At 42.0% G+C, this 12,579-nt stretch overlaps 1 protein-coding gene across 2 annotated transcripts in view; it reads right to left on the bottom strand.

Annotated features, from left to right (window-relative positions):
* Window positions 1-2,873: 2,873 nt before the first annotated feature.
* HSPA4 (heat shock protein family A (Hsp70) member 4) overlaps window positions 2,874-12,579 on the bottom strand; it is a 64,455-nt gene continuing 54,749 nt past the window's right edge. For both annotated transcript variants that reach the window (XM_032253095.1, XM_032253032.1), the window contains exons 15-19: window positions 11,957-12,082; window positions 9,620-9,727; window positions 7,364-7,483; window positions 5,287-5,448; window positions 2,874-5,079 (exon numbers count right to left, since the gene is read on the bottom strand). In XM_032253095.1, coding sequence (XP_032108986.1) covers window positions 4,876-5,079; window positions 5,287-5,448; window positions 7,364-7,483; window positions 9,620-9,727; window positions 11,957-12,082 — 720 coding nt within the window. In that variant the 3' untranslated portion in view covers window positions 2,874-4,875. The remainder of the gene's footprint in view (window positions 5,080-5,286; window positions 5,449-7,363; window positions 7,484-9,619; window positions 9,728-11,956; window positions 12,083-12,579) is intronic.

Below are 12,579 nucleotides of genomic sequence, written 5' to 3' on the forward strand. Positions count from 1 at the left end.
AAGAGTCCCTCTATTCTTCCTGTCCTAATGACGTGTACTAAAACTGGAAGAGTAAGGTCAGGATTAGCCTGGCACTTGTCCATAGATATCGAGCAAATCTGGAAAGCAATGTGTTATTTTTTTTCCACAGTCTCTGAGGTCTTTCCCTCCCTGATCCTGTGTTGCTTCTACCTCAACTTGGCTGTCTTCCCTATTTGCCTCCTAGACTGAAGGAAGCTCAAGAAGTCACCTCCTTAGTTTCTACACTTCTTGCATTATCTGCTCAAAACAGCAGCATCCATTTCACAAGGACAGTGACATTCCAGGTTAGAGGGTCATGGCCCAGGGGTGCCCCAGCCAAAGCCAAGTACATCCAAGGAAGATACTAGCAATTCCAAGAGTCCCAATGGTCTCAGCTGAGCAGTGGGAACCATCTCCATTTACACACAGGACTGTGGGCACAGGACACTGCCCAATCTCCTTTCTTGCAGACTGATGCCTCCTTTTAGAGAGGCCAAGCTTCATGACCAAGTACTCAGCACCTGGGGCCTCATCTCAAGCCCCTTGAACCCACCCAGCCCCCGCCCTCCTGAAGTATCTAACCCTGCTGGCCACTGCCATATCTCACATTAACCTCCTTCCTCCCAACATTCCTTATGCACCATAATTCCCCTCTGGCAGTTCCTTGTTTCTTTCAAGGCTTCCACTTTGTCTTCCTAACATACCTAAACACAAGCCTTCATTCCGTGAACCAGGAACGCACCTCCAGCCCCAAAAGATTCCCTCCACACCCATCTGGAGCTTCAATGTCTCACCCTACCCAGGAAAACTTCTCAATCTTATCTGAACGCCCACATCTTGGATGACTCTAAAGAAAGACTAAGTTCCACATGTACAATCGTATCTTGTATTCTAGGTTTGAAATTTTGGAGCCAATTCTTCAAAACATACTTCTAATTTTCTTAACATTATAAAATTCCTAAATGCTTTTATTAAAGTGACAGGAGAGGGTAGGGGATGTCTCCCCATGCTGCCCAGGCTGGTCTCGAACTCCTGGGCTCAAGAGATCTCCCACCTCGGCTGCAATTACAGGCATGAGCCACCATGCGTGGCCCTAAATGCTTACTGTAGAAATATTTGAAAACAAGCAGCCGGGCCTGGTGGCTCATACCTGTAATCCCAGCACTTTGGGAGGCTGAGGCGGGCGGATCACCTGAGGTTGGGAGTTCGAGACCAGCCTGACCAACATGGAGAAACTCCATCTCTACTAAAATAAAAAATAAAAAAAACTAGCCAGGTATGGTGGCCCATGCCTGTAATCCCAGCTACTCAGGAGACTGAAGTAGAACCGCTTGAGCCTGGGAGGCAGAGGTTGTGGTGAGCCGAGATTGCACCACTACACTCTAGCTTGGGCAACAAGAGCAAAACTGTCTCAAAAAAGAAAAATTTTTTAAAAAAGCAAAAATATGCAAACAATCACTCACAATCCCACCCTAAAAAACACTTCATCTGGGAAAATCCTTCTGGTTTTCTATTGCAAATCCATTTCATGTTCTTTCCAAACATGAGACTATATAGTTCTATAACCTACATTCTTTGTGTAAAAATGTAATACACACCTATTAAAGACACTTAAAATTACTGAAATAGATCAAGTTTACAGATGAATGCACTATCGAGTCAGATCAAATAACAACCATCACCAAGCCCCTGAAGCCTGCCTCACATCATCCTGTCACTACTCCAGTAAGATCAACTACTATCCCAACTTCTAAAGCATGGTATTGAGCTGGAACCACACTTACTTCTTCCCTCTTCCTGCAGGTACCAAAACCAGCCATTTTCCCCTTCATTTGGCTGCTCCCTCAAAGATGGACTAAAGTCCCACTACCTCTAACATCCCCCAACCCCCCTGTACCCCCCAAAACGGCTCCCACTGCCCTACAATAGAACCCTGATCTCTCAGCCCCCCATTTTTTAATGGAGACAGGGTATCACTTTATCACCCAGGCTGGAGTTGCAGTGCTGCAATCTCAGCTCGCTGCAGCTTTGACCCCCTGGGCTCAAGGGATCCTCCCAGCTCAGCCCCCGCAAGTAGCTGGGATCACAGGTGCGTTATCACTGTACCCAGCTATCTCAGCGCTTTCTACCACATCTAACAATTCCCATACCCCGTACAGAAACCACTTAGATGCTCAAGAGGAAGTCAAACCTATTAGAGACACGTTTCTTAGACACGTGGCTACTATAGGCCCTGTTGGTAGGCCCTGGAAGGGAAGCTGCTCCTTGTACAGCCAGAGGACTAGGACTGTGTAAGTGGCATGACCCAGGTAACAAAACCTCTGGCCCCTCCTCATCTATACCCATGCCTTGTCCAATTAAGGTCTTTTTCACTGGCTTCATGCCCTTTCAACACCCATCACCACCGCACATACACACCAGCACACATTCCACACAGCCACACCACATATTGCATGGCGGCACTGTTACAGCACACTCTGGGCCATGCTGTACTTTGGGAAGGTATCAGTCCTAGCACTTACCTTTATGCCATAACCCCCACCTTCTGCTAACAAAACCCTCAAAGTAAGGCCCAGTCACAGGAGCAAGACAAGGATTCCTACACATCAAAGGGACTGGGCCAATACTCGACTGCAGAGTAAGTACAGAAAAATTAGGCAACTTCTTGTCACAAAGTGGGCAGTGCTTCGTTTGTCATTCTTCAGAATGGAGGTCTTCAACAGACGTTAAGTGAAATTTAGGGTTCCTACTCCTAAAGTTTTTACTGAAAAAACACCCCGCAACACACACACACACACACACACACACACACACACACACACACACACACGCACGCGCGCACAGCAGTCTTCATTATGGAATTAAGGAAACCATTCAAGTGTAAGACAGGTTTCTTTTATTAGTTTTTCCTAAACTTGTCTCATTTACTGAATGATTTTCTTAGTGTAAGAACGTGACCTGGAGCTTTAACAAATCAGTTTGGATAACGCAACCTGGATAAATGCTTGTCTGTACACAAGCCATAAATTACCACTCTCTGGCCTGGCCTCTATGTAAATCCAATTGGTCTTATAGCCTGTCTAAGCAGAGAGCTAGCAGACCACATCATCTTGTTTCTAGTTTTAACTTCAAATTCACCCCCATCCCAACACCCACACCCTTCCCCACACACACACACCCCCCCTCAAAAAAAAAATTTTTTTTTTTTTTTTTTTTTTTTAAGAAGAAATGGCCATTAGGATTGGGCCAGTTGTACAAGGGTTGGCTTAATCCTGCAGCCAGCACTTTAAAATAGCCATTGGCTTCACAGCAGGCCAGCTTGAACTCTCGAAGCATGACATGTAGAGAACAGAGGATGCGCTAAGAACAGGGCCTTGTTGTGGTGCCGCAAGGCCTCCGTGCATGCTTACACACCAACATAAGCATGCTTTTTCCCTTCCTCCTCCTAAGCAATTGTTCTCCATAGCACTTTAGAGCCTTAACACTCTAAAACTTTTCAATGTATCTCGTGATGGACAGAAGCTTAATTCTAACTATACAAGATATCATCTTATTTCTAACAACATAGGCCAAAAGTAACAGAGGCACTCTGTTATACAGAATATCAATTTTTACAAAGATCCAAAACATTACCAACAAGCCTTGTAACAGTTTCTTAAAGCAGGTACCAGCTCTGGCCTGGAACACAGGCTTTCCTTGGATTTTTCCAAATGCCTCACTCCTATCAACACTGCCCCAAAAAGCAGTCAGAGGAATGCTTTGGTACCTGACACTGGCCGCACAGTTAAGAATAAAGTGTTGTTATAACATCAGGCACCACACTTCTTGAACACTAATTTCAGACTCGTCCAGTACAATCCAGTGTATCTTCGTTTTTTTGTATCATCTGTCAGCTGCTTACCATGTACAAATTGGCAGGTTCATGACAGACAGTAATACTTAACACACAAGTGATTTGTGAATGAGCTAAAAAGAACTTTTAACTCTTGTCCTAGCAGTTCAAGCTATACCTCAAAAATTTATACAGAACATCTCACACCTGAATAAACAGGCCAGGATCCAAATCTTTACACCAAAATTAACAAGGATGTAATTCCTCAGTTAAATTTACCATGGCTATTATATCCAACAGTACATCTACCCAATTCTAATCTTTTGAAGATAAAATTATTTAGACCTTGACGCTTGGGGTATTCGTGAATACACTTTCAGGAAGAGGCTCCAGGTTTAAAACCCTCAGCTAACAACTTGCTCTAAGCAAGGGGGTCTATTTTCCAGAGAGCAGTACATGGCATTTACAATGGGAGCCCTTTTATTGGGAGAGGGGGAAGAGAACACAGGTGAGGGTGGAGGTGAAATAAGAAGCTCAGAGCACACCCTTGTTCTTCTGCTGTTAATCCATGCCATGCCATGCTCCAACCCTCACAAAGAGGGAGACCCCATCCCCACACCAGGCAGGGAGACTTTGGAGCAATCTCCACAACAGATTTTTAAAGCATAATTAGAGCTCCTGCCATGTAAGTCATAATGGAAAAGTCTGCTGGATAGCTAGAGCTGTAGCTTTTGCTCAACTTTCCAAAACAAACTTATTCTTGTAGACACATGGTTAAACATAAAGGAGTGAAGCATAAGCTCAGTAAGACTAACTGGGCTTCTAAATAGTACCATTATGAAAAAGATACAATGCACTTAATTTCTGTATCTAACTATTTAGAAGTCAAAATGCTCCATACATTACCTATTTCCCCTTCCCCAAAATCCCCTAAAAACTGACTAAGAAATCTTCAGTATTCACTTGCTCTAGTTGATACTTAGAACAAAGTTGACAACTTAAAGCTTTATAATAGTCTGTTTTAATAGAAACATGTGTTGGAATCAATCAATGTCCATTTCAGGAAGCTTCTTGTCTGAATCCGAAGGCACAGCTGTGTCTGTACCCTGCTCAGCAGCCTGGGGGCCCGGGTTGTCTCCTTGTCCATCCACTGGTCCATTCTGCTCTGCATTTTTTTGTTCCTCTTTTGGAGGTTCCACTTTGGGTTTGGGCTTTGAGATTATAGGGCTACAAGTACTTGTCAGCTCCTGGAATGGGTAAGAGAGAAAACTGTGGTTTCTTTAAAAATTAACAAATTTTACAAGACAGGCTAAACCCAAATCCATCCTCTCCCTCCACCCAACCCTCAACCTAGAAGCTAAGACACTGTAATAAAGTTCGCTCCTAAATGTCACTTGAGGACTATTAATAATAATGCTGTCAAGAACAGACTATTAAATAAAGTCTTAAATTACCCTAATTTTAGCTTCAATCTCTTTTGACTTGACAACTGGATCCATGGTCAAACTCTGCTTGTTCTGCAGATTTAGCTTGTTATTCATCCACTCCATTGCCTCATTTGTGCTTTTTTCTACCTTCACCATGTCAGCAGCATCCAAATGATCATACTGGTCCTCCTGCAACCAGGAGACAGACAGACAAGTGTTAAAAGGATTATGCCCTCCCTCCCCAAATACTGTCTAGTTTCTGCCATTTTTCAAAAACTTATAACCTTTCAAACAATAAAGCATATTTAGCCTCACAATCTGAATAGACATTAAATATTCAAAAGAAACCTAATCCCAGTGTTTTAATACGCTCAGATCAGATTTACATTTTAAAGGCCGAGAAAATTCATAAGGTGTCAATTAAAAGGCTTCAACAAGATAAATAGCAGCACCTGATTTATACAAAATCTTATGTACATAATTTCACAATGCAAAAAAATTACATTAGATATGAGAGTTGAGGATTCAGCATGCTAGTTCAGAAACAAAACTATAATGAATACTATTTTTAAAAGAAGCTCTTTCGGGCTGGGTGTGGTGGCTCACACTTGTATTAGCATTTTGGGAGGCTGAGGCAGGAGGATCACTTAAGCCCACGACTTTGTAAGACCTGGGCAACATGATGAGCCCATCTCTACAAAAAGTCCAAAAATTAGACAGGCGTGAGAGCCATGCGCCTGTAGTCCCAGCTACTCAGGAGGCTGACAAGCAGGAGGATCACTTGAGCCCAGGAGGTTAAGGATGCAGTGAGCTATAATCATACCACCACACTCCAGGGTAGGCAACAGACTGAGACCCTGTCTCACAACAAAAGGAGGAGGAGGGAAAAAAAAAGGTGGGGCCAGATGGCTAATTCCTGTAATCCTAGCACTTTGGGAGGTCAAGGTGGGTGGATCACTTAGCTCAGCAGTTCAAGATCAGCTTGGGTAACATGGTAAAACTCCCATCTTAAAAAAAAAAAAAAAGACAACCCTCGTTGAGTATAGTGGTGCATGCCTGTAGTCCCAGCTACTTGGGAAGGCGGAGGCAGGGGAACTGCTTGAGCCAGAGAGATTGAGAGTGCAGTGAGCCGAGATTTCGCCACTGCACACCAGCCTGGGTAACAAAATGAGAGCTTGTCCCAAAAAAAAAAAAAAAAAGCTCATTTATCACTCAAAGTTTCTTGCAATGAAAATATGTCAAGAACCTGGGGTAAATGGAGGAACTTTATACTCCAAAGTCTGAACTTTAGAGTCAGACTTCTGGCTAAATGACAGGTCTCCCAATTTGGTGACCCTGAATGTAGTTTAAGGGAAGTGAGGCTTAAATAAGTTGGAATTTATCTATAAATGCTGATACCACCACCTACTTCATCAGAGTACTGTGTGGATTCAGTAAGATATTTATGGAGTATCACACAGTGCTCAAAAACAGTTTACCATTGAGATAGATAGTCCTACATCTCCATAACAAGACAAATTACTGGCCTCAGGTGTTTTTAGAAAGACCAGTATAGATTATGTTAAGTCAGACATTAACGAAAAGGAAACTAAAAAACACTGCTCAATTACAGATTCCACCTATTAAAGAGATGCAGCAAATCCAATGGTTATTAAGATGCTATAAAACATTACACATTATATTAACATGCAAAATAAAAAGTACTATTAAACAAGTTAATGAAAACAAGAGAAAAAAAATGCTATGTAAAAGTCTCAAAAGTTAACTTTATAGCCGGGTGCAGTGGCTCATGCCTATAATACCAGCCAGCACTTTAGGAGCCCGAGGCTAGCAGATCACTTGGGTTCGAGACCAGCCTGGCCAACCTGGAGAAACCCCATTTCTACTAAAAATACGAAAATAAGCTGGGAGTCGTGGCACACGCCTGTAATCCCAGCTACTCAGAAGACTGTGGCAGGACAATCGATTGAACCCGGGATGTAGAAGTTTGCAGTAAGCCGAGATTGCACCACTGCACTCCAGCCTGTGCAACAGAGCGAGACTCTGTCTCAGGAAAAAAAGTTAATTTTACTAAAGTAAGAGTAGGAAAAAGAAAATAAGTTACCTTGTTTTTGAAAGCGCTGATTATCTTCATATACTGCTGGATCTGTTTCCCTAGTTCTTCAAATAATTTTGGTCGTTCTTCAGATTCTTGGAATCGCGTCTTAATAGGTTGACCTAGATTCTTAACAGACGAATACACAAATTCTTCATATGGCAGTTCAACTATCCAGAGTTGTACTGTTTCTACTAAGATTGGTTATAAAGCATACTTAATCTACATGTGCTATATATAAGAAGTCAGATATACTCCTCCAGCCCACTGGAAACAAGAAGCTACTTGAGGAGGGGTATGAGACTATATCTCAACACGGTTCCATGTGGAGTCACTTCAATTTGTCACCTGAGCCCTCATTCTCAAAACACAGCAGGGAGACCACCAAAAATTAGGTGCCACCTAAAAGGTACACAGCACTAAATATAAAGTATACTTGCCAAAAATAAAAAATGCTTTTGATTTAAAATCTTTAAAAAAAACAAAAACAAAAAACAAACAAAAAAACACCTGAATCTGATGGAGCCTCTAGATGTAACGATCAACTTTTTGTTAAACACTACCATGGAGGTGAAAATCAGCAAAATCCTAGTATGGTAAAATCCTACAGAACCAATAATCCAATTTCCTTATCAAATGAATAAGGAAAAGGTGAGGGGGACACAGGAATAAGAGACGTCAATAAAATCTATGACCCTTACATGGATACTGATTTGAACAGAAAAAAATCATTTATAAAATAACTGGAACTTGAAAAGTTAATACAACAGTGATATTAAGAAATGTTTGGGCCAGGTGCGATGGCTCACACCTGTAATCCCAGGGCTTTAGGAGGCTGAGGCAGATGATTACTTGAGGTTGGGAGTTCAAGACCAGCCTGACCAACATGGAAAAACTTGTCTCTACTAAAAATATAAAAAACTAGCCAAGTGTGGTGGCAGGCGCCTGTAATCCCAGCTACTCGGGAGGCTCAGGCAGGAGATTTGCGTGAACCCAGAAGGCGAAGGTTGTAGTGAGCCAAGATATCGCCATTGCACTCCAGCCCAGGCAACAAGAACAAAACTCCGTCTCAAAAAAAAAAAAAAAAAAAGAAAAAAAAAAAAATTAGGAAAGGTTTGGGGAAGTGGGGTGGCACCCACCTGTAATCCCAGCATTTTGGGAGACCAAGGTAGAACTTCTTGAGTACAGGAGTTCCAACACCAGCCTGGACAACACAGGGAAACCCCTTTCCCTACAAAAAATTAAAACAGCCAGGCATGATGGCACACAACTGTAGTCCCAGCTACTTGGGAGACTGAGGCAGAAGGAACCCCTGAGCCTGGGAGGTCAAGGCTGCTGTGAGTTGTGATCACACCACCGCACTCCAGCCTGGGTGACCAAGTGAGACTTGAAATGGCCCAGTTCTATAAGAAACCAAGTAATCCTGAGCTAAAATTAAAGGGAAATGTGAAAAGTTCATTCTTATACGTCTGCATCCTTTTCCAAACAAAAGGCCTCAATTTTATATAATTCTTTGCGTTTTTAATCCTAATGTTAAAAGATCAGATTTGGGGCATAAATAAATAAGATCAGAATATTTAAATCCAGATGCTTTGGCCAGGCATAGTAGTTCACACCTATAATCCCAGCACTCTGGGAGGCTGAGGCATGCAGATCACCTGAGGTCTTTCAAGAGTTCAAGGCGAGCCTGGCCAACATGGTGAAACCCGGTCTCTACTAAAAATACAAAAATTAGCTGGGCATGGTGGCGTGTGCCTGTAATCCCAGCTACTCTGCAGGGTGAAGCATGAGAATCACTTGAACTCGGAAAGCAGAGGTTGCAGTGAGCCAAGACTAGGCCACTGCAATCCAAGCTGGGTGACAGAGCAAGATTCTGTCTCAAAGAAAAAAAAAAAAACAGATCCTTTGCTTTTATTGAGAATAGAATACAAACTCATAAACAGAAACAGCTCTGCCCCAACTGCACTGCCCATGCCTTTAGGGCAGGTACTAAGTTTTGCTAGGCTTTGTATCTCAACACCAAGAATGCACTAAATGCCCAAATCAGTGAAGCATTACAAACCTAAACTCAGTTTTCGGAAAAATCATTGTTATTACAAGATTCTAAAAGTGAGAATGATAATAAGTCTAAGTCATAAAAGGTTCAGTTTATCAAACATTATTTTCAGTCTGTCTTCTGTACTTGAGAATTCCTCCCAACTTTGAGCTCCTCAGAGAAAGCTTCAATAAGGGTTCTGGATACCTCTGCTCTCAAGAGGCACTTACTTTTAATTCAGCCAGCTTATCAACATAAACTTGCTTTGGCTGGTCTTCTCCATCCTCATACAACCAATTTTCAGTATCTTCTAGTTTTAAAGTAAAACTGTTACGATCCTAATGAAAAAGAAAATATTATAATTAGGTCAATCAAAAATCAGTTACATCCCCAATGCAGTCACAGGCACAGAATACAATGATGTGTATCTGGGATTTGCTTTAAAATACAGAGGGCAGCCAGGCATGGTGGCTCATGCCTGTAATCCCAGCACTTTGGGAGGCCGAGGCAGGTGGATCACCTGAGGTCAGGAGTTGGAGAACAGCCTGGCCAACATGGTGAAACCCCATCTCCACTAAAAATACAAAAAAAAAAATTAGCCAGGCATGGTGGCAGACACCTGTAACCTCAGCTACTAGAAAGGCTGAGACAGGAGAATCACTTGAACCTGGGAGGTGGAGGCTGCAGTGACCCAAGATGGAGCCACTGCAGTCCAGCCTGGGTAACAGAACAAGACTCCATTTAAAAAAAAAAAAATAAGATAAAATACAAGGGGAGTAGGGAGATTGGAGATACAGAAAACAAGGCTGGAAAATGTTGTTCCACTTGATAGGTATGGGGGGGTTTTATTGTATTATTCTCCCTGCCGTGGAGGACTTTATGTTCAAAAATTTCAGAATTAAAAACAGCATTTAAAAGCAAGTGCGGACCAGGCACGGTGGCTCAAGCCTGTAATCCCAGCACTTTGGAAAGCCAAGGTGGGCAGATCACCTGATGTCAAGAGTTCATTCGAGACCAGCCTAACCAACATGGAAAAACACTGTCTCTACTAAAAATACAAAATTAGCCGGGCGTGGTGGTACATGCCTGTAATCCCAGCTACTTGAAAGGCTGAGGCAGGAGAACCCCTTGAACCTGGGAGGTGGAAGCTGCAGTGAGCTAAGATTGTGCCACTGCACCCCAGCCTGGGCAACAAAAGAAAACCCCCCCCCAAAAAAAAAAAAAAAAAAAAAAGTGTGCACTTGGTCACGGTAGCTCACATGTGTAATCCCAGCACTTGAGGAGGTTGAGGTGGGTGGATCACCTGAGATCAGGAGTTCAAGACTAGCCTGGCCAACACAGTGAAACCCCATCTATCTAAATACACAAAAATTAGCCGAGTATGGTGAAGCATGCCTATAGTCCCAGCTACTCAGGAAGCTGAGGCAGGACATCACTTGAATCATGGAGGCAGAGGTTGCAGTCAGCCGAGATCATGCTACTGCACTCCAGCCTGGGCAACAAGAGCAAAACTCCGTCTCCAAAAAATAAATAAATACAAGTGAATTAAGTACCCATCAACCAATGAGTGGATAAAGAAAACATGGTATATACACACGATGGAACACTACTGAGTCATAAAAAAGAACAAAATAATGTCTTTTGCAGCAACTGCATGGAGCTGGAGGCCACTATTCTAAGTGAAGTAACTTGGAACTAGAAAACCAAATACTGTATGTTCTGTCTTATAAGCAGAAGCTAAGGTATGGGTACGCAGGGGCATACACAGTAATGTAATAGACTTTGGATCCAGACTCAGAAGCAGGAGGACAGAAGAGGGGTGTGGGATAAAAAAACTGTATCTTGGCCAGGCGAGGTGGCTCATGCCTGTAATCCCAGCACTTTGGGAAGCTAAGGCAGGCAGATCATGAGGTCAGGAGATTTGAGACCATCCTGGCCAACATGGTGAAACCCCATCTCTACTAAAAATACAAAAATTAGCTGAGCATGGTGGTATGCGCCTGAAGTCCCAGCTTCTCGGGAGGCTGAGGCAGGAGAATCACTTGAACCGGGGAGACGGAGGTTGCAGTGAGCTGAGATCTCGCCACTGCACTCCAGCCTGGTGATAAAACAAGACTCCATCTCAAAAAAAAAAAAAAAAAAAAGATGTTGGGTATGACATACAGGACATGGGGACAGGTGCACCAAAATCTCAGAATTCACCACTATATAATTCATCCATCTAACCAAAAACTACTTGTACCCAAAAGCTACTTAAATTTTTTTTTTAATCAAAAATTATGAGTTACAATGAACAGGGAAAAGTGAGCTTTCATAATTTAAATAAAAATACAAGGAAAGTAACAGCACTCAAATGTGTCAAAAGTGATTTGTGAACATGATACACAAAGACTAAACTGTGCAAAACACTGTACTGATAGAGAAATGTATAAAATTGTGACCCCTACCAAAAAAAACATTTTTAATAATTCTACTATACACATATAGATGCAGATTTCCCTTCTAACCCATTTAAAGATGTTCCCAGAAGACACACAGTAGTTAAGCATATTGCAGCAGACACTTACATCTTCACTCACAAACTTCTCATATTCACCACTAAGTTTATCTCTCATTTCATACACATATTCCTCTACAGCATTCTTAGCATCATTCCGCTCCTTCTCCAGTTTATCTTGCATGATCATCTTACCCTGAGAATAAACATTATGTACAAATTAATTAGACATCAGGACAACTGAGATCATTTCCTCTTAAATACTCATATAATTATAAAAGTAGAGACTCTTTCTTCCCCAAATCTTTTTAGTTCTGCAAGTCACAAAACAAAGGCAAGTGGGGAGACTAATCTCAACAAACTTTGAATATCAAAGAGTTTTGCGGGTGAGATTTATAAAAACAATAGAAATATCAAGGTGTAGATAGATACTCAAAAGCAAAATTAAATAATTTAAGACAAGAGAACTTTAAAAAACTATTGGTTCAATGTCACTGATATCCTCTGCTGAATTATTATGAGATATGAAGAAAAATCAAATTCACTCATGCAGTATAAATGCTGAAGTTTCTGTAAGACAGAACCATTCTAAGATCCAGTGGAAACCTAGTAAGAAACCTCATGGACAAAAATTAATTCAATAAATGTGCTCACAGATCCCAAATCATGCTTCACTCAGTAAGAGTTACTATA

The sequence above is a fragment of the Sapajus apella genome, unplaced genomic scaffold, assembly GCF_009761245.1.
Source record: "Sapajus apella isolate SASKATOON/1434 unplaced genomic scaffold, GSC_monkey_1.0 scaffold1, whole genome shotgun sequence".
Classification (NCBI taxonomy): Eukaryota; Metazoa; Chordata; class Mammalia; order Primates; family Cebidae; genus Sapajus; species Sapajus apella.